At 48.5% G+C, this 21,527-nt stretch overlaps 1 protein-coding gene across 2 annotated transcripts in view; it reads left to right on the top strand.

Annotated features, from left to right (window-relative positions):
- LOC130032841 (neuronal acetylcholine receptor subunit alpha-7) overlaps positions 1 to 18,923 on the top strand; it is a 73,191-nt gene extending 54,268 nt beyond the window's left edge. For both annotated transcript variants that reach the window (XM_056124436.1, XM_056124437.1), the window contains 6 exons: positions 9,206 to 9,285; positions 11,130 to 11,297; positions 13,818 to 14,012; positions 15,279 to 15,365; positions 15,512 to 15,621; positions 18,363 to 18,923. In XM_056124436.1, coding sequence (XP_055980411.1) covers positions 9,206 to 9,285; positions 11,130 to 11,297; positions 13,818 to 14,012; positions 15,279 to 15,365; positions 15,512 to 15,621; positions 18,363 to 18,887 — 1,165 coding nt within the window. In that variant the 3' untranslated portion in view covers positions 18,888 to 18,923. The remainder of the gene's footprint in view (positions 1 to 9,205; positions 9,286 to 11,129; positions 11,298 to 13,817; positions 14,013 to 15,278; positions 15,366 to 15,511; positions 15,622 to 18,362) is intronic.
- Positions 18,924 to 21,527: the final 2,604 nt, after the last annotated feature.

Below are 21,527 nucleotides of genomic sequence, written 5' to 3'. Positions count from 1 at the left end.
AGCTTAGAGGTTTTGGGTTGTAGAAGATTGAGAATAAAGGAGTATCAGTGGAGAATGGTGGTAGGGAGTGTCTCTGATTCATAAGTTATGATTCATAGTATTCATAAGAGGTAATTTATGGTTGTGAAATGAAAAAAATGAAATATTTGTAGTTAAATATTAGGTGAATTTATATTAGATGATATAAAGAAATGGCATTTTAACATTGACATTACATTTCTCCCTTGTAATAGAAAAATGTGCTTCTTTAATAAAAGAATAATTATATAGACATTGATTCTAGAACATAGATAAAAGATGGAAAGTTTGTAAACCAACACATATTAAATATGTTAATATTTAGGCTTCACTAAAGAACTATCAGCAAACCTCATACATGACTGTAGATATTGCAATTAAATACTAGCAGATGAAATCCAGTAGACCAGGTAAGTGTAGACAAGGGTGGATTGATTTAGTACATTAACTAAGTGGGATTCACTGCACAGTGATGTTTAAAAGGAAAGACTCAGTCTCGGTGGAGAAGAAGGAACTGCTGAGTCCACCTCCAGCTGGGAATAGCACTTGAGAATCAAAGAGCATTTCCACAACTGACTGACTCTTATGCACAAGAAGGCTGCGACTGGCTGAAAGGTGACCCTTGCACAGTGAGCCCGATTCACGGCAAGTCCTCGAGCAGGCAAGGATGACAGCTCTGGCTGCTAGAGCCAGCACATGGCGAGTGTAATTAAAAACAAGCCATTCAGAATACTACAGAGCAAGCTACAACATAGTCATGTCTTCCAGTTGATTGTTGACCTAAAAATAGAACCAGTTCTAACATTCGATGAACTCAGAGAAGTGAACAGGGAAGAGATAATAGCTTCTCATTAGTGATGGGTGAAGTCACTTGGGAAAAATAGGATTTGGCTGAAAATAGTGAGGCTATATCAGAGCGAGCGAGCGAGTGAGCAAGAGAGAGAGAGAGAGAGAGAGAGAGAGAGAGAGAAAGAAAGAAAGAGAGAGTGAGAGAGCAAGCCCAATGAGTTGAGCTTTGCATGCTGGTGGCCTGAGCTCTCTCCCTGGCTTCCCACAATTGCCACCAGGACAGACTGAGAACTCTGCTGGGTGTAGCCCTCAAACCAAACACAAATAAAACAGTGAGCAGAGCCTCACTGGGGGAAAAGGCTGTCAGATTTGATCAGAGTTACCCAGACCTATGGCACCCAGAGCAGTGTCCCCTGCTCCCCATTGCCTCTGTCCCCCGCCTCAGCTCTGATCTTGTAGGGAGGACTCAGCAGTAGGGCAGCAGCAGAAGGTTCTGGTCAGGTCCTTAAGCCACTCTGCTCTGCTCTGATACAAGCATCTCAGCATTCCTTCTGTCGCAGGGCACTGACTGGCAGTGGTGGTATTGGAGGATGGGGCAGTGAAGGCTCCAGCTGCTTTGTGGATTCTTTGGGGGGTGTGAGGACTCGTCAGATATGTGCAGGGGTTCCTGAAGCCACTCCGTTAATAAGTCAGCCTGGTTGTATGGGCCCAGTGGTTCAGGTCTTGGGGCTGATGAGACCGGGGGCCACCAGGCCCGCAACTTGGGGAGGGGCGTACAGGGGACATGGGATGCCTGGGGGAGGTGCTCAGAGACTTCTGCCTTTCAGGCACATGCTCCAGCTTTGAACCAGCCCCCAGCCTAAATTTGATTTTACATACCATTTCTACAGTCCAGCTACTTGGTGAATTTCATGTGAATTTTTCCGTCCTCTCACACATTCCCGTTTTTCCTAAATCACCATTTTATTTTAATTTTTTGGTTTTTTTTTGGCGGGGGGCCACACTCGGCAGTGCTTAGGGCTTACTCCTCGCTCTGTGCTCAGGTGTCATTCCTGGTGGGGCATTGGAGACCAGACGGGCTTCCAGGGGATTGAACCCAGACCTGCTATGTGCAGGACAAGTGCCCTCCCTGGTGCACTATTACTTCAGCCTTGTTTTCATGGTGACAATATCCCAGTGAACAAGTATGGCCTAATCTACCACTGTTTGCTGTTTAGTTAAGTTTCTCATAGTTTTCATATAAGACTATCACCATGGACTCCTGATGAATAGGACATTAAAAAAATAGATGTTTCTTCTGATTCAGTCCCACCTCCACTTATAGTTTAATAGTCTAATCACTATTAGACTATTCAATAGGTTCAGTAGTCTAATAACTTAATATAATCAAGAATGGACAAGGTACAAATCACAGAGATTATTTCATTGTCAGCTGCTGCTTTTTTTTTTTTTTGCTTTTTGGGTCACACCCAGCAATGCTCAGGGGTTACTCCTGGCTCTACACTCAGGAATCACTCCTGGTGATGCTTGGGGACCATATGGGATGCTGGGGATCAAACCCAGGCCAGCTGCATACAAGGTAAACACCCTATCCATTGTACTATTGTTCAAGCTCCTCATTGTTAGTTTTATGTTTCTGTGTGAGTATGAGGTGTGTATGTGTCTAACTGTGAATAATTCTGTGCGTTTATAATATGTTTTCCCGGTGCCAGGGGAAAATTTAGGCCACACCCAGTCATGCTCAAGGTCAACTCCTGGCTCTTCAGTAGTGATCCCTACTTGCTCAGGGGACTCTGTGATGCCAGGGATCAAACTGAAGTGAGCCACATGCAAGGCCTCTCCGGTGCGATCTCTCTGGCCTGGTATTTACAAGGACCAAGTACTCAGTAAAGGGAAGGGAATTGTCTCAGCACTCCAAAGACCACTTGAACAGTCCTTTTGTAGCTACATCTTCCTCATCCTTTCCTCTGGAAAATACCAACAGATTCTGAGAGTAGAGACGCAAAGGCAGCGCCATTACAGGCTTATAAAGAAGCCAGAAGAAGCTAGGCCTAGGTTTCGGTTCCAGAATCCCTGGAATTGAGCACAGATACTAAGATACCGAGAGTATCTTGCCCGCATGGCAGAGCCTGGCAAGCTACCCATGACGTATTCAATATGCCAAACACAGTAACAACAAGTCTCAAAATGGAGACGTTACTGGGCCCGCTCGAGCAAATCGATGAACAACGGGAGGACAGTGACAGTGACAGTGACCTGGAATTGAGTCATGATTTTCTTCTAGTGAGATAGCTGTGGTGAGGTCAACTAAGCGTTACCAATCAGATGCAGGTAGCCCCCCTCCCCCCACCATATAACCCTTATGCAACTCTTACGCAACTCTTATATAACTCCAACTTATAACCAATCAGTTAAGTACAAGTAGTGGAGAGCCCCTCAGACTGTGACCAAAAGGGTGGGCCTCGGAAAGTCCCTGTTATATAATGTTATGTTATCAAAGCCCCTCACTTTTGAGACTCGGGTCTGCTTGTTTCGAGAAGGCTGCTGCTGTGTCAGTGAGCCGGACGAAGGCCCTACCTCGAACTACCCGAGCTAGCCAATAAAGACTCTGCTTATTGCATCACAACTTGTCTTCATGTGATTCCTCTAGGGACATCTGGGCCGGGTTTAACACTTCTTTACCTCTAGACTTACTGGGTTTCATTGTTATGGTGATACATGAACTCATACAGCCCGGAACCTAGAGGCACTGGATGAGGGTGTTCTGTGGTTGGATGTACTGTATTTAACCTTTCACCTTGAAGGGGTATTTGAAATATTTAATATTTTGGCTAACATAAATCTACCTTCTGTGAAGAAGCATGATTAAACTTGTATGGCAGCCTAAGTTTTCATTTCTCTGGTATAAATCACCTATTTATAGGTGTGTGTGATTGCTGGGCTCTATGATAAGTAGATGTTCAGTTTTCGAAGAAACTGCCAAACTTGTCTTTATATTTTTTTCCTAGAGTATCTGCCCCACTTATATTCCCTCCAACCCCCCAAACATTGAAATAAAGGAGTTGCATTCTGCCTTCATTGTTTCTCACTTGGGCCCCTCCAATAACTGGAATGATAACTCATTCCTAACTGTGCACTTGCTGGCCTTGAGTCATTCATTTTTAGTGTATTTTTACCATGGAATTTGGAGAGTTCATTCTTCTAAATAGATCTGATCTGTGTTTGGCCTAACTGTGTTTTTCTAAGGCCTTCATGGGATCTTCACAGAACAAATGTTTGTGCTGTGTTGTACTTTTTCCATTGTAATGAAATCTGGCTTATCAAGTCTTTTTTTGTTTTTGTTTTTGTTTTTTTTCCCCTCTGATGGATTGTGTGCTTGGTCAAAGAACTATGAGCGTGGAACAAAATCCTCCCTGATTTCTTTCCTGCTTCTTTTCTGGTGGCGTCTAGAGACTCGCATTGAGGTCTGTGACTCCCTTTGAGTTTTGCTTTATGCGAGATGCGGGTAGGTTCAGGGTTCTGTCTGCAACCCCGATTTTCCCGTCGCTCCATCCAGCTCAGTTCCTCTCTAAATAATTTCCCATGTCTCGGTCTTATATTGCTCTCTGCCTGCATCTCTAGCAGTGCTCCCCTGCCTTACTTAGCACAAAACCAGGAAAACCGCCAGCAAGCTGGGAGTGTCAGCTCTAGAGAAACATTTGCTCTTTGGAGTAGGAGAATGTGCGGGAAACTCCACTGGAGGAGGCTCAGCTAGGGGAGGGCTCCAGGTCAGAACCAGTCGGGGAGAGGTTGGTACCCTCTGGGCTGCAAAATTGGGGCCACCTTCTTTCTCCCCAATCCCCTCAGGGAGCAGCTAAAAATATTTATTGATTTTGGGCACTGTGATTTACAATACTATTAATGGTCACGTTCCATTCCTAACACAATCCAGCAGTACTCTGTCCCTCCTAAAATGTCCACTACCACTCTGACCCCCCAAATGTCCACTCCTACCCACCATTGTCTCCATATCTCCTCCCCCGCCTCCCCACCTGTCTTATTTCCCACCATGGTCCTGTGGGAAACTTCCTACTGAAGACCAGTTCTTAGTTTCTCTTGCCTTGGGGCATTTGTTATGCCCTATTCTTCTTCTTTTTTTTTTTTTAGTGAGACACCATGAGGTACAGTTGTATGTAGACTTACAAATTTTTGTACTTGGGTTTCAATTATACAATGATCAAATACCCATCCCTCCACCAGTGCCCATTTCCCACCACCACGGATCCCAGTATCCCTCCTCCCATCCCCCCGCCTCTGAGGCAGGGCATTCCCTTTTGTTCTCTCTCTCCTTTTGGGTGTTGTGGTTTACAAAAGAGGCATTGAGTGGCAATCATGTTTGGTCTGTAGTGTCTACTTTCAGCATGCTTCTCCCATCCTGGGAGGATCCTCCCAACACCCTTCTCTGAGCTCCCTTTTCCCCTAGCATGTGTAGCTGGCCTCCAAGCCATGGAGCAAAATTCCTGGTACTAATCTCGGCCATTCTGAGAGATCATTCTATGTCTGCCCTTCTCTCTCTGGTCCATGTCCCCCAACATGAGCCTGTTCAGATCCAGCCAAGTGGTGGCATGTCACATGATTTCGCTTTTCTCAGAGCCGAGTGATATTCCATTGTGTATTTTGATTCAGTTGCTGTTCTTGGACACTCGGTTGATTGCAGATGTTGGTGATTGTGAATGGTGCTGCAGCATAAGAGCACAGATGCCTTTTCTGAATAGAGATTTGGGATTCTTGGGGGAGATGCCCAGAAGTGGAATTGCTGTGCCATAGGGAAGCTCAATGCTTATTTTTTTGAGAAGTGTTCATATTGTTTTCCCAAAAGGTTGGCATCAACCTCAACACCCCATGATGTGGCACTGGTGTCCCCCAAGTGCTGCCAGGCAGCACTTGGCCAGGAGTGGCCCCAAGTTCCTCCCTCCCTCAGTGTCAATAAAAATCTGCTTGGGAAAAGGCAGGAGAATAGGAAGGAGGAAAAAAAAATATCCAAATGAAAAACTCAGAGAAAGTTCAGATTGACCAATAGAACACCGTTGAAGAAGCATTTCCTGGGTGAATCCCCATGAGCTAATAGATGGATGGAAAAGATGAAGGAAAACACAGCGAATGCCATACTTGGCTGGAGTTTTTGAGTGCCAGGTTCTGTGTACAATGCATTCCACTGTGGCCCAATATTTAAGGAAGGTGCTGTCATAATCATTTTGGTGCACATTGCCAAGGACATAGAGAAAGTAGGATGGCAGACCCAGCCCCCAAAAGCTTGACCCTGTAAGGCACAGGGAACCTCTGGGGAGGGTCACTCACATTCGCTGCTATCATAGAAGGAAACCATAAAAGAATGAGAGTAAGAAGTGTGATTACTTTCCAGAGGCAAATCCTGATGGATGCAGTTACTGAAGAATGAGCACATGGTAGCAATACTGTATTTTAGGTTTCGAACTTTGTTTTTCATATTTTGTTTGGGGGCCACATCTGGTGGTGTTCAGGGCTTGCTTCTGGCTCTGTCCTCAGGGCTCACTCCTGGTGGGGCTCAGGGGCCCAGTGTGGTGCTGGGGATCAGACCTTCCAGATGCAAGGCAAGTGCTCTATCTTCTGTACTATCTCTTCAGCCCCATTCTTCATCTTTCACAATTCATTTGTTTTTGCTTTTAGTTTGGCATTGTGATTTACAAAGTTTTTGGTCACAGTTTCAGGTGGTCAGTGTGTCAACCCCAAACTCCCCACTAGTGTCGGCGCCTTCCTCTGCCAGTGTTCCTGCCCACTCCACCCCACCTCCTTAGCAAACATTTAAAGATGATTATTGCTTGGGTCAGATGCTTCAACAAGTGTTGGCTCTTATGGTTTTGAAATGTATCAAATTTTTCCAAAGACTGTCTTAATTATGCACTCCTCACAACAAAGAAATGATTGCATTCTGTGATCGTGTTGCTCCTTGAATACCAGATGGTCTCAAACATCTATGGTGTATAGAAAGAAGAAACTCTATGCTAGTATTGAACGATGGTAGTCCCTTGGCCTTGGTTGACAAAACCCAAATTCTGAGGCACTGGGAGGTCAGGACAAGGAGGAAGGAAAAGGAGGACAAGAGAGACACAGTGACAGTGATTGAAGGTCTTGGTCATTTGGGGGGTGGGAGAGTGCAAAAACTATATGTCAATACCAGAAACATTTACACTGTTAGCTACCTCTATTGCCATATTGAATACATTATAATAAAATAATATTTTAAAAAAGACTAGAACTTGGGGTACAGCAGGTTGGGTGCTTGCACTACCTGTGGTCGACCTGGGTTTGATCCAGGCATTCCATGTGGTCCCCTGAGCAAAGAGCCAGGAGTAAGCTGAGTGTGGCTCCCAAACAAACAAAAAATTATAATAAGTATTATGCTTAAAAATATGCATTATAATGATATATTCTAATATATTGCATACAAGTTGTATATACAATTGTATAATATATAGATCGCATGTTCTATGTAATTCATACAATATATAGATTCTAGTATGTATACATGTACAGCACAGTAGCCTTAGGTGCAGCCAATCTGAGTTTGATGCCTGGCACCACCTGGGGACCCCCGAGTATCACCAGGAGTGATCTGATCACTGAACTTAGAATGAGGTGTAAGCCCTGAGCAAAGCGGGTGTGGCCAAAAAAGAAAAAAGAATCAAAACAAAATTAGATCTTAATCTCACTGCATACACCAAAAACTAATGACAATGATGTGCCCTGTGAGAAGTGGGAGCTAAATGTACCATGGAAATCACCATGCAGAAATGTAACCCAGTCGACAGTAGAGGTACACAGTGTTCGTGCCAGCTTTATCTCAGTGTTGAAAAGATAAACACCTGTTAGAAAATTTGCTGTAAGCGTCTGATGTAAGGGGATCAAGCAGATGTTAGAAGGAGTTCAAAGATGTTAAATCAGGACAAATTTATCTGGTAGAAAAGAATATTGAGATAAATGGTAGAAGGGGTCACGTCAGCTATTTATCTACAGGATGCAGGAAGTCAAATCCCTGACAATTAAATTACCACCAATTTATATATCTTTCGGCTGCCTGCAATTTAGCAAGAGCTATGAAGTCCTGTCTACACAAGGCAGGGTGCAACAGCTAACCTAGATCCATGTTTTCCACTTGAAAGCAAACTTCTTTTCTACAGAAACCATGTGCCAAAGGTATGGCTGACAATGCAGTGATATTGATGAAAAACAGACATCCTCAAATGGCCAAAGTAGTTTAGGAAGAAGTCTGAGGAAATAGGTCATAAAAGGGCCCTGGACAAACGGATGAAAGCTAGAGGATGCACAAGCTTAGGGGACCCTACAAACATGAGAAAGATCCTAGGTTACCCAGAAAGGAATGCCAGTTGCACTGATGTGTGCATTTCGGAGGCAAGAACAGAAGCCAGAAAAAAATATTATCTTCTGAGTACTGAAAGACAATTATCCACCTAGAATCCTGTCACTTATTAAACCATTCTCTGCGGGAGAGGCAAAATCAGGACATTTTCAGAAAATCAAAGCTACTTTGCAGAGGTTAAATTGCCAGAAAGAAAGGCTCAGAAACACTAGTTATTATGGAGACACTCAGAATAGACATTTGAGTAACAGGATTTGGGCAGGATTAGAAAGCAAAGCAACTGGTAAAAATTCCAGTAAATATGAGCAATTTTGAATATGCAAAATAAGAATGCTGAGCTTGGAGCTCCTTAAAATAAAGTGTCATTAAAATATTGGGAAATAGTGCCCCAAGAAAGAGTTCTTGATAAAAGTTGCAGGAGAAAGGCACTCCATCATACTTCTGCTCAGGCTGAACAGAGAGCTGTCAGCTTTAAGGAAAATTGATGGGATAAAAATATAAGTGAGCTGCCAAGGTTAAGACTGTTGCCTTGCACATAGTTGCCCCTGGTTTGGTCTCTGGAATCACAAATGACCTCTGAGCATCTCCTGGAGGGATCCCTGAGCACAAAGCCAGGAGTAAGCTCTGAGCACAGCTGAGTATGGCCCACAACCCGACGAAGAAATGTTTGTAGATGCAGATAGAGGCGTGCCTCTGCAGGTGCCCCAATAGTCTGGTTCACAGCTATACCTGGTATCCTGAGCACTACCAGGTGTGGCCTCCCCACCCCCAAACAAAATATGCAAGATCCATCTGAAGTGTGAGGATAATGAATGTAACATTCAGGAAAGCAGCCCCAGTGCCTAGGGCCTTGTGTGTGCAGTGGGCCCCCTCCCAGACTGGTGCCCGGCTCCAGGCAATGGTGTCTTGGCATCATCAAACCTGGCATCATCAAACCCCTAACAGTGGAGGCTGGTGGGTCTGTGCAAAGTCGCTCACCCAGTCCCCTTTGGCTCTCTGCAGCGCTGACGAGCGATTTGATGCCACATTCCACACCAACGTGCTAGTGAATTCTTCAGGGCATTGCCAGTACCTCCCTCCAGGTAAGAGCCTCCTCCTTGGCCCCCATGACCAGAATGGAAGCCAGTGGTCAGTCAGATGGCCCCTCCTGCTTGTCATCCCCCAGACTCCCCTCCACGTGTGTGCCCAGATGCCTCTTCCTGCATCTCATGTGCCACGCCTCCCAGGTCCCCGCTCTGCACCTGCTCTGTGCGCCTGTCCTGTTTGTGGTGACAATCCACACTGGGGATCACATGTACTGTGCCCTGAGCCTCCTCCCCTCTAGCCTGCAAACCGTGGCAGACCCCAACCCACTGCACAAAGACCCCATCCGACCCCAAGCCTGAGACCAGCCCCCACTCACCCAAGTCTTCTTCACAGAGCAGGATGTAACCAGAAAAGACTCAACAAGGGGGGCACAGTGCCGCTCCACAGAACCTACCACACGAGGCCGCCCAGCAGGATCTCGGGGCTCTGGGGCGCCCAGGGAACTGAGCCATGATGACAGGACTCACCGTATATTGGCTGGACAGTCCTGAGCTGTGTGACAAAGGCTGTTGGTGGCAGAGACCATGACAGTGCTGTCCTGTCCAGCAGCCAAGCCCTGGCACAGTAGTTTTTTGTGTGTATGTGTGTGGGGGGGGGGGGTGCGGGGGGCAGCTCTGCCACAGAAGTTCGACTAGAAAATTACTCTACTCTCCATCTCATCTTCTCTTTGCATTCTCACTGGGACAGTGTGAATATTGCCCTGCACAGAGCAGGAGTTGGTGATTTTGATAAAGGCTGAGACTGACACGAGTGTCACCCACTCTGTTTTTGAATTTTTTTTTCACAGCCATGGAACTCGAACTCTGGAAAGATTATGTTGTCTGTGTGAGGTTACCCCCCTCCTGGGCTGCCAGCTCGTGACAACCTGCAGCCTCTGAAGTGCCAACTTGCTGCACTTTCTCTGGTCATTCAGTCCAACGTGATGGTACAATCAGGCAATGTTTTCCTGTAGGACACACTAGAGTGGACAGACAGACATGTGCAACATGGCAATGACTGAGCTCGGCTCAGGAGCAGCTCGCCTGTCTCTGTGGGCTGACAGATCTCTCTTCACTGTGCCTGGGTGCTTGCCTGGCATGATAGGGTCTGAGGACAGAGACAGGGTCTGCCCATGTTTCTGTGCTAGAGAGTTTCCCAGGGCCAGGGAGAGCATGTGACTCTCTTGTCAAGTGCTGGTACTGCAAATAAATAATGCACTGGATCAGAGACAGAGCACAGAGCTTAAGGCCCTGGCCTTGCCTGCGGCCAGCTGGTTTAGTCCCTGGCACCATAGTCAGGGGGCATCCCTGAAGTACCCCCAAGCACTCCCAATGTGACCCCTGTGGTTCCAGCACAGCCACCGAGGGCCCTAGCACTGAACCACTGTCCTGGGTGATCGAGAGTTGCCAGGCCTGGTGTCTGCACCTCCCAAGCACCCTGGGGACCACCCCTGATCGCTCTGCGTTTAGCTCTATGGAGGTATCTTTGATGAAACTGATTTTACAGGGGCCACATGTGGCAGTGCTGAGTGATGAGGTAGGTGTGCATCGTGCCTGAGGCCAGACTCAGGGGTTCACACCTGTTGGAAATGTGCTGCACTCATTTCCTATTGTCATGGGTCAGGCTGCAGAGACCGTGGGCTTTGGATGTCTCCTGGGGGGCAGCAACCTCATTGCCTTGACCACAGCCCCGGGTATGGGATTGCTGGAGCACGTGGATGTTCTATTTGTAATTTCTCAAAGAGCCTCTGAGACTCCACTGAGGTGTGTGTCCTCAGCCCCAAGGACCCGGTGCTTGCCAGTTTGTGTTTAAAGCCCAATCAGCTCTCCATGTCCCCTGACGGCACCTGTGGCCCATGCAGGTATATTCAAGAGCTCCTGCTACATTGATGTGCGCTGGTTCCCCTTTGATGTGCAGCAGTGCAAGCTCAAGTTTGGCTCCTGGTCCTACGGAGGCTGGTCCCTGGACCTCCAGATGCAAGAAGCAGATATCAGCGGCTACATCCCCAATGGCGAGTGGGACCTTGTGGGTAAGGAGCTCCCGACCAGCCTGAGGCATAGGGAGGGGCGTGCTGAGTGGGGGCAGTTGGGAGCTTTTGCCACGTGTGTGTGTGTGTGTCTGTGTGTCTGTGTGTGTGCAGATTCCATCACACACACATACATACACACACGCACACACACAGAGCAAAAACCAGGAGCTGAACTTAGCAGCCTTGAAGAAAAATGCCCGATCCCCTGACCGCATTTTAGTATGAGCATTTATAGGAGCCTGCGGCGTTGTCCATAATTCACAGAGAGCTATAGCAGGAGAAACGAAAAACAATTAGGAAGCCTGTGCTTTCCAGGAGGAACTTGGAGGAGAATCATTGCTGTAGGAAGCCCTTCGTTACTCACACCCAGTCTGCTTGGACTGCAAATGGCATGGGGTAGATGGGGGGAAGAAGGACATAGAATCATTGGTTTGAAATTGGAAAATAGCCCTGACATTTATAGGAGCAGAGAGTCTGCTCTGCATTTGTCAAATATCCTTCTCGCTAGGCGGGTCAGCTCACTTGGCAAGCAATGGACCCAGGTAGTTGCTTTTGGGTTGTGTGTGTTTGGGTCTGTGGTTTTAATTTGGTGGGGAGCCACACCCATTGGTACTTAAGGACTGTTCCTGACTCAGTGTTTGGGGGTCACTTCTGATAGTGCTCAGGGGACCACACAGTGCCAGGGATTGTTGCTGGTGATTTATGTCAAGGGGGACAAACAGAGTGGCAGACCTGAGAGGTGTGTTTGTTGTTTTATTTGTCTCTCCACCTCAGTCACCCGGCATATGTCTGGGGAGAATGAGGACTGGTGGTGATGAGCCCTGAAAAGGCCAGATTTCACTGAGTGTCACAGAACAAGTACCTTACAAAAGACAGGAGTGACGTCTCCCGGTGCTGGCTCCATGAGCCTCCCAGAGTCGACCTCAGACAAGGTCACCTTACCTACATCTAGGAAGCCCTGGATCTTGTAGAGAACTCCAAGTCTGGTGGGGACTCACTTTCTGATTTATAGACTGTCTCCTGGTTAGTCCTCCTGGAGCAGAAGAAACCAGGCAACTCTCTGAGGCTTATTTCTTCTTTTTTTATATTTTAATTCCTCCATCCCTCTCGGAGAGCCCGGCAGGCTACCGAGAGTATCCCGCCCACATGGGAAGAGCCTGGAAACCTCCCTGTGGCATATTTGATATGCCCAAAAACAGTAACAAGTCTCACAATGGAGACGTTACTGGTTCCCGCTTGAGCAAATCGATGAACAACGAGAGGACAGTACTACAGTGACACTGCTACGGTGCATTTCTTCATTTGAAGCACCATGACTTATTGTATTGTTCATTATAGAGTGCCATGCATCCAACATGCCAGCCCCACGCCGCCCACCAGATTTGCCCACTTCCCCTGACCCCTGCTTCAGTGTCCCCACACCCCACCTAGACATAGTCAGCTCAGTTCTTTCTGGGATTCTGTTGCCTTTGGCTTTTTGTTATTATCTCATTATGCTATTTTATATTCCACATAGGAGAGAGATCATTCTGTGTCTATCCCTTTCCCTTCCTTCAGGCTGGCTTCACTCAGCGTGATCCCCTCCAGTCCCATCCACTTAGCATCAAATTGCTTGATTCCCCCCCCCCCCCCACCTTACAACCTAGTAGTATTCCATTGAGCATATGGATCACGGTTTCTTTATCCACTCATTTATTCATGGACACTGGGGTAATTTCCACACTTGGGCTGTTGTGGGTAGTTCTGCAGGGAGCACCAATGCCTTTTCAAAGTAGTGTTCTGGTGCCTTTGGGGGTAGATGCCAAGAAGTGGAATTGCTGAAACAGATGCAAGTTCAGTTCTTAGCTTTTTTGATAAGTGTTCGTGGTGTTTTCCAGAGTCGACATTCCCACCAGCAGTTGATGAGGGTGTCCCTAGTGTCTGGTCCCCACTCCCCCAGCACTGGCAGCTTTTGTTCTTTTTTACATCAGTCTCACTGGTGTGAGGTGGTATATCTCACTGGTGTTTGTTTGTGCATTTCCCTGATAATTAGTGGTGGAGTTCTGGCCTTCTTTCCTTGAAGTTACTAATCCTTTTCAGGTGGGTTCCATGCTTATCACCTTCCAAAGGCTCTAGGAGCCAACATGATTTGGAGCTGATGCAAGCATTTCGTCTGTTGCCCATAGAATATCGGGCTGTCCCAACAGATGGTGAGGGCTAGGAATGCATCTCCAGGGAGAAGTACTAGTTCGACGTGGGGCTCAATATCCAGCCCCTCTCACCACCAAAACCAGAATCTGTTTGCTCAAATGTCCCTGAGATAACCAAAGAGACAGTATAGCAGAAAGCAAAGATTCAGTGAGTGTGTTGGCTGTGTGGTTCCCACTAAAGTGAGTGTGCTGGGGGCCTGGGAAGGGGCACAGGTCGTGGGGCCCCGGGTTCTGTTCCTGGCACCCTGGCACTGCTCTGAGCAGTAGCCAAAAAAAAAATGGACAGAGTGGAGCCAGGTTCTCAGTTCCAATGTCACCTTCCTTCCTGGAGGGATCCCGGGCAAACGGAGTGAGAAGTTCTATGAGTGCTGCAAGGAGCCATACCCAGATGTCACCTTCACAGTGACTATCCGCCGCCGGACCCTCTACTATGGCCTCAATCTGCTCATTCCCTGCGTCCTCATCTCTGCCCTGGCTCTCCTGGTCTTCCTGCTGCCTGCTGACTCTGGGGAGAAAATCTCCCTTGGTATGTTTCCACGTCTGACTTTGGTGGGGGTCTGCTATGGGATAGGGTGGGGGTGGGGTGACCCTGTCTGAAGGCAGCACTGCTGGACCCACAGTACTTGCACAGAGTGGGGACTGGGGATTTCTGTACTGTCCCAGGGCCTGTGGGGAAAGGAGGGAGCTACCACCCATTGATTCCATGTCCAAGCAAATTGGGCCCCCCGGGGCTCTGTCCCCATGGTCATGTGCATGTCCCAGACCCACCCCCCCCCCACCACCTTCCCCTGGGCCAGCACTAGGACATAGTTGGCCAGGAAGGCTGGGTTATGCCCTTCCTCAGCAGGTCTCTGTCCACTGCTTTCCTGGCGCCCAGCAGCATTTCTGGTGGGCAGGAAACTGTTGAATGGGTCTATTCAAGGGCAAGAGAAATTCCACTCACACTGAGCTCAACCTGTGAGCTCTCTCTTCTTGCCAGATTCACATGCCCCTCAGCCCTAGGTCTGACTCTTTCCAGGCTCACATGCCCCTCAGCCCTAGCTCTGACCCCAGAGAGAGGGAATCTTGAGAGTCCGGGTGAACCTTATGCTGTTTTCTGAGATTTGGGGGTGGTTGGGAGCTTGCAGTGGAGGAGAGGTACTTTGAGCACATCCCTGCTCACTTTAGCTGCTGGGGAACATTGTGGGTTAGGGGTACAGAAAAGATAGAACTGATACTGCTGGTTAGATACCCCACCCCACTGGCTGTGTATTTATTTTGCTCTCTGGCTTGTGCATTTCACCAACTAGCTTGTGTATTTCAGCCTCTGCCTTATATATTTCAGTTTTTGCCTTGTATATTTTACTGGCTTTCTTGTGTATTTCACCTGGCACTGATTTTCCCTCCCTCAGCCTGTAGATAGGGGAGCAAATGAAGAGCAGACATACCAGCTTCATTCCCTTCCGAATTCCTTTTTAGTGCCTCCCTTTCAACTTCCTTCTTAGTGTTGAAAGTGTCCTGTTCTCCTACCCAAGTCTCAGGCACTGCCATTAATGTCAGGTCCACTCCTGTGTGCACACACCTTCTTTCATCATCCCCCTGTGTGCCAGGCTCAGTTCTTAACACTTCTCAAGTTCCAGAGCAAGTGTCCTGCCCATTGGCCCCAAGAAGCATGTATTATGGTTCAGGATGCTCCAGGCGCCTCCTGCAGTAACTCCCCAGGACTAAGGAACCCAGTGGGTAGCTTGTGGAGCTCTCGGCAGCTCAGTACTTTGCTGCGCCTGGACAGCGCCACTGTGTGTGTGTGTTTCAGGGATCACCGTCTTGCTCTCACTCACCGTTTTTATGCTGCTGGTGGCAGAGATCATGCCTGCGACCTCCGACTCGGTGCCCTTGATTGGTGAGTGAGCCCCAGGTGGGAACAGCAGAGCTTTGTGCCCTGGGCACTCCCATCCCCCAGCATCTGAGAACACGTGGCAACGGTGCCCTGCATGGGGGCCTTCAATGCATGGGCTCCTGGCCTCACCCACTCTCTTCTCCCGGCAGCTCAGTACTTTGCCAGTACCATGATCATCGTGGGGCTCTCGGTGGTGGTGACGGTTATCGTGCTGCAGTACCACCACCATGACCCTGATGGCGGCAAGATGCCCAAATGGGTATGTTCCTTCTGCTCTCACACCATGGAGACATGGAACCATGGCTTCTCCCACTGCAAGGCCCCGCCCACCACGAAGACATGGCCCTGCCCTCTGCAAAGACCCCACCCTCTGTAGACATGGCTCCTCCCACTATGGAGACATGACCCCTCCCTCCACAAGACCCCTCCCACTATGGACACATGGCTCCTCCCACTGTGAATAGGTGAATAGACCCCAACCACCATTGAGCCATAGCTCCTCCCACTGCTCAAGGCCCCTCCCACTGCGAGGGACATTGTCCTTCTGGCCCACCACCTAAAGCGGGGTGCCTCTACCCAGAGGTGAGGCCCAAGAGGCTGACTCTGTAAACCCCAGCACCAGCCTTGCGGGATATCCTTCTGAGTAGGCTGCGTGGGGATCCTGCATCGCCTCCCTGCACAGATCCATGGTCCACCTAGCAGAACTTTCCCGCTCTTTATCAACTTCGAAAATCGCTTCTCTCTTCCTCCCACCCTTTGTTGTTCTTGATGGTCTTGTGGCAATTGACCGGGGTCACGCATGCCTTGACAGTCTCCATTGGCAGGGCCAGTGCCAGCTGTACTTCTCGGTTATCTGCGCAATCTGGTTTTGGTGCAACTGGGGAGTCACCAGTGGCTGACCCTGGTTCGAGATCCAGCACCACCTGGTTCCCTGAGCACCGCCAGGTATCCTGGGCTCCAAGGGTCCGAGCTGCACCACATCCTCACCTCCATGCATTGACCCTCCAGCCGATAGGAGAAATCTGGGGACTGCCTCTCCACTGCTTAAAAGACACCCCCCTACCCCTAGAAAATATAAAAGAGTCTAGGCATAAAAACACCCAGCAGATTTTCATGACCTAGTAGCTCTTTCGTGTTTCAGAGAAATCTGAATTCTGAGCAGAGACTCATCACTCCCGTCAGTACACGATCACGGTAACACTGAGGGCGGCAGAGGAAGTGGGGAAGTCGACACTCTACTTTTCCCCAGCCCCCTACGTTTTGCCTTCCCTTGTGCATTTGGAGCATAAATGGCCTCCCCGGGATGGTTCTTATGATTTGCTGCTATGAAGAAGATACTGCCGAAAGCGGTGGCATTAGGTGACATTTGCACAGCCAGAGTCCAGACAGTCGCAGAACAGGAGAGGTCATGTACACAGTGCGCTCGATGCCACGGGGATAATCTCATCATTTCAGATGCCTGAGCTTTGAAAGCTAATGATTCACGCTGTGGAATTCAGAGTAGACTTGGAATGTGCAGCGTGCCCACCTGAGTTGTTCCCCCTCCCCACGGTATGCAGCCCCCAAAACATGCAAAAGAGGAGCCTGGCACAGTTGTGGATTTGGGCAGATCCTGCCCACTGGGTCTGCACATTCTTCTGCACAGTCTTCCAGAGGGAGCTAGGGCTCATGTGACAGGTGGACAGAATAGAAACTTGGGTTCTGCAGGTTTGGGTTTGAGTGGGTGGCTCTCTCTCCTTGAGAGGAAAAGCAATAGAAATGCTGAGTGATTTGCACTCAGTATTTTCTTCTGTTTGTTTGTTTGTTTGTTTGCTTCTGGGCCACACCTCTGGTGCTCAGGGAATGACTCCTGGTGGTGCTCAGGGGACCATACAGTGTATCAGGCATCTATCCCAGGCCAGCCATGTGCAAGGCAAGCGCCCTACACACTATCCTGCCTCTCTAGCCCTAGCATCCAGAATTTTCTAACTCCACAGGCATTGTTCACACAGAACCCTTGGGAGCAGGAGCAACAGGCTTGTTGTCTGTGATGGATTTTGCTCTCTTGCAGCTGGGCAGAACTGTTGAGCTATGATGTTCCTGCGTGGCCTGTGCCATGAGCCAGCCAGCCTTGGCTAGACTGTTCTTGGTTTTTGGTTTTAAGGGCTACCTTTACTCCTGGCTCTGTGCTCAAGAATCAGTCCTGGCAGGCTCAGGGGACCAAATAGGGTGTCAGGAATCGAACCCAGGTCAGCCGTGTGCAAGACAAGTGCTCTCCCTGCTGGCCTGTCGCCCTGGCCTGTCATTTCAAAGTGCTTTTCTACCTACAGTCACAGGGACTCACGCAGGGATGACTCCTTGCTCTGTGCTCAGGGACCCCAGCTGTGCCCAGGCATCAGGCTGCGTGCAAGGCAAGCACCTTATTTGCTGCACTCTCTTTTCAGCCCAGTTACTTGGCACTTTTAGAAAAAAAAAGTGTTTGGGCTGAAACATTAGTAACATGGGGAGGGCATTTACCTTGCATGCAGCTCACCTGGGTTTGATCCCCGGTATCCCATATCCCATAGGGTCCCCTGAGCACTGTCAGGCATGATTCCTGAGCACAGAGTCAGGAGTAACCCCTGAGCATTACTGGGTATGGCTCCAAACAAAAAAAAATTTAACTTGAAAAACATTTCAATTCTCCCATAGAATCCTGAGTTTGCTGTGGCATTCTAGGGTGCCCTCTAGGAAGTACGGTTCTAGATGAGGAAAGGATCAGAGAGGGCTGGCGATTTGCCTACACACAACAGCTGAGGACCCCCACATAGTCTGACTTCTGGGGGGGGGAGGAGGCTGTTCTGCCTGACCTCTTCTATTCTCACCTCGCTTTGCTCTTTTGCCACCATGATAACATGAAGCACTAACGCTGAGGCCCTGCTGCGCTGAGTACACTGCCAGGGGAAGGTGCGGGGTGCTCCTGCAGAGTCAGTAGTATGGGTAGTGTGACCGCCCGCCCCTGACACTCTTTGTGTCCTGCAGACCCGAATCATCCTTCTGAACTGGTGCGCATGGTTCCTGCGCATGAAGCGTCCGGGCGAGGACAAAGTGCGTCCGGCCTGCCCGCACAAGCAGCCGCGGCGCTGCAGCCTGGCCAGCGTGGAGATGAGCGCTGTGGCCGCGGGGCCCCCAGCTGCCAATGGCAACCTGCTCTACATCGGCTTCCGCGGGCTGGATGGCATGCACTGCGCCCCGACGCCAGACTCCGGGGTGGTGTGCGGCCGCCTGGCCTGCTCACCTGCGCACGATGAGCACCTGCTGCATGGTGGGCCACCGGCTGATGGGGACCCTGAGCTGGTCAAGATCCTGGAGGAGGTGCGCTACATCGCCAGCCGCTTCCGCTGCCAAGATGAGAGCGAGGCCATCTGCAGTGAGTGGAAGTTTGCTGCCTGCGTCGTGGACCGCCTGTGCCTCATGGCCTTCTCCGTCTTCACCATCATCTGCACCATCGGCATCCTCATGTCGGCTCCCAACTTTGTGGAGGCTGTGTCCAAAGACTTCGCTTGAGCTGGGTCAGATGGACCCTGCTGCTGGGATGTCTGTGCCCCCCAAGTGTCTGTCCCCCACGTTGTCTGTCATGTTGGTTCCCTTGTCACTTGTCACTTGCAGAGGGGCTCATCCTGGTTCAGCTTCACCCTTCCCACCCAGCTCTGTCATCACCGTGTGTAGCGTCAGATCTGCAAGGACCCCCCCATTCCCATAAGGCCTCACCCCTAGAGGCAAGCCTTTCAGAGAAGTAGGCCGGGGTGGGCACTGGACGGTCAGTATGCATGATTGCATGTCACTCACCATGAAGCATTTCCATGGAAAACCCTTGTATGCTTCTGCCTGTGTAAGAACCCAGATTGCCTCAAAACTCTCAAAACCCATTCAAATGACTGCAAATCCACTCAAATGACTGGTTGGTGGGAGGGAAAGTCAGGAAAGAGGACATGAAACCAAAACTGAAAGTTTCTTTATTTTGTTCTTTGTGTTTTCCTCCACCAATCCCTGGTCAAGAGACAGTTTGATGCTATGTTCAGACAAACTGGGCTTGTAAATAAGTCTCTCACCAGCCTGATGGCTCCAACCCAACCTTGTCCGAGGAATCAGGATGTTACTGACTGCATTTGATGGTGGACTAGGGTTGTTGGACCCAGTAATCCCAGGGCATTTCTGCTAAACCCTGGGCTGTGGAGTGACTGCTGTCTGCAGAGACCACAGGAAAGGGTTGCTTCAGAACTATCAGTCCAATATAACAGCTAAAGCTAAATGAAGTGAAGTTGAATTTGTGTGTGTGTGTGTGTGTGTGTGTGTGTTAAATTGTACACTATTAAATGCTTCACCTGTTAAATGCTTCACCTATGTTGCAGTTGATTAGATTTAGGCATTCGTGGATCCAAGTAGGCAACATAAAGTGAGCATTCCCACGTTGTTTTGTTTTTTATCCATATCAGGGCAGTTTAGACCTCATCATGCTCCCTATGTGTCAGAAAGGCTTGGGCTTTGCTGGAGGATGAGTAAAGACAGCTGTCCGGTCCCCATAACTCCAGCCTCTGGCTTTGTCCCCCTTTCACTCTTATTTCCAGCTCAGGAAACAGTCAAGACGTGTGTTTCAAGAAAGAAACTTTCATTTGACCCTGGCGATAGGGCACGCCCCTTCGATTGTCTGATAATAGTCCTCTGGGCCCTTTCCCATTCTTAGTGAGATCAGAGGGTGATTCACCTAGAAAAATCTCTTCTGTCCTTCTGTGTGTACCCAGGAGTGGCTCAGAACTCGGAGCTCCGGGCTTCTGAGCTCCAGGGCATCTTTGACTCGCTTTTCCCCCTGCCATGGGCACATCATAAGAGAAGATTGATTTTCAGAGCAAAAGGAATTGCCTACATGTATTCACTTGTGTATTTCAGTCCTTCCTGGGGAAAATGGATGAATTTGCTTGCGCTATGGAAGACTGTGTGTGTGTGTGCGTGTGCCTGTGTGTGTGTGTGTGTGTGTGTGTGTGTGTCCTCAGGGTCCTGTCCCCCCCTTCCCTATTCTACAAGAGATAAATGGTTGATGCACTTCCCCCACCCCCCAATTTATTGTCTTTTTTTTTAAAAAGAAAGCAAAATAAAACAAGTCCAAGTGTTTTCCAGCTAAAGAGAAGACTTCATTTCTCTTGCTGCTCACAGACTCACTTTTTCCATCTTTGGCTTTAAAACAAAGGAATGCATTTGGATTCGCACTTGAGATGGCATAACCTAAAAAAACAAAGTGGTTCTGGTTTTGCACACCCAAGTAAGGACCTAGTAAGGAACAGATACGTGAGTGCTAAGCACGAGAAGGTCAAATCTGTCTCCCTCTCTGCTTCATAGATGCTCATGGCAAGCTACTGTGGATTGTGTGTGTGTGTGTGTGTGTGTGTGTGTGTGTGTGTGTGTGTTGTGGGGAGGGAGTCGTGTCCTTCCAGAAAGGAAGGGAAGAAGGGGGAGCTCAGTGAGGGAGATATTCCTTTTGGACACTGCTATGCACAGATGCACTTTCCTTTCTCTGCACTTTGCTTTCTTTGTTGAGTGTATTTTAGAGAACTTTTCCATGGCAACATAGGAAGAGCTACCTCGTTCTAACTGATGCTTCACATTCCATTATCTCGGTGGCCTCTCATTTCTCTGATTAGGCTATTGTTGGGGAATCTATAGAGTATCTGCTGTTTGTTATTTTTGTACATAAACCTGTAATTAGCATCCGTGGACTTGGAGCCCGGCATCCTCTTGTGACTGTCTTGGTGTAAATTCCAAAGTGGCAATGGAATTTCTCCGTTAAGACTGTGAGCATTTAACCTTTTCATAGACGCTGTCAGATTAGCCTCTCAATAACACCTATAGATAGGGTGATTCCTCATATTGTTTTATGAATCATTAAGGAACTTTTTTCCCAATCTGGTGAGTAAGAAAAAAAACATATTGCAATAGCATTCAAATTTAGTTCATCTCATGAGCAAAGTGAAGACTCTTTGGAAATGGTTTGTTGGTACTTTGCATTCCTATAAATTTATGTTTTTTATGCAACTTTCAATTGGGTTGTTTGGATTTTTTTAATTATTAATTTGCCTGTGCACCATGAAAGTTTTCTGTTATATCTTGAAAATATTTTGGTTCATTTATTAGTTGTCTTTTGATGTTATTTAT

This window comes from Sorex fumeus, unplaced genomic scaffold, assembly GCF_029834395.1.
Source record: "Sorex fumeus unplaced genomic scaffold, SorFum_2.1 ptg000051l, whole genome shotgun sequence".
In the NCBI taxonomy this organism is placed as follows: Eukaryota; Metazoa; Chordata; class Mammalia; order Eulipotyphla; family Soricidae; genus Sorex; species Sorex fumeus.
This window is presented reverse-complemented; position numbering and strand designations above follow the sequence as displayed.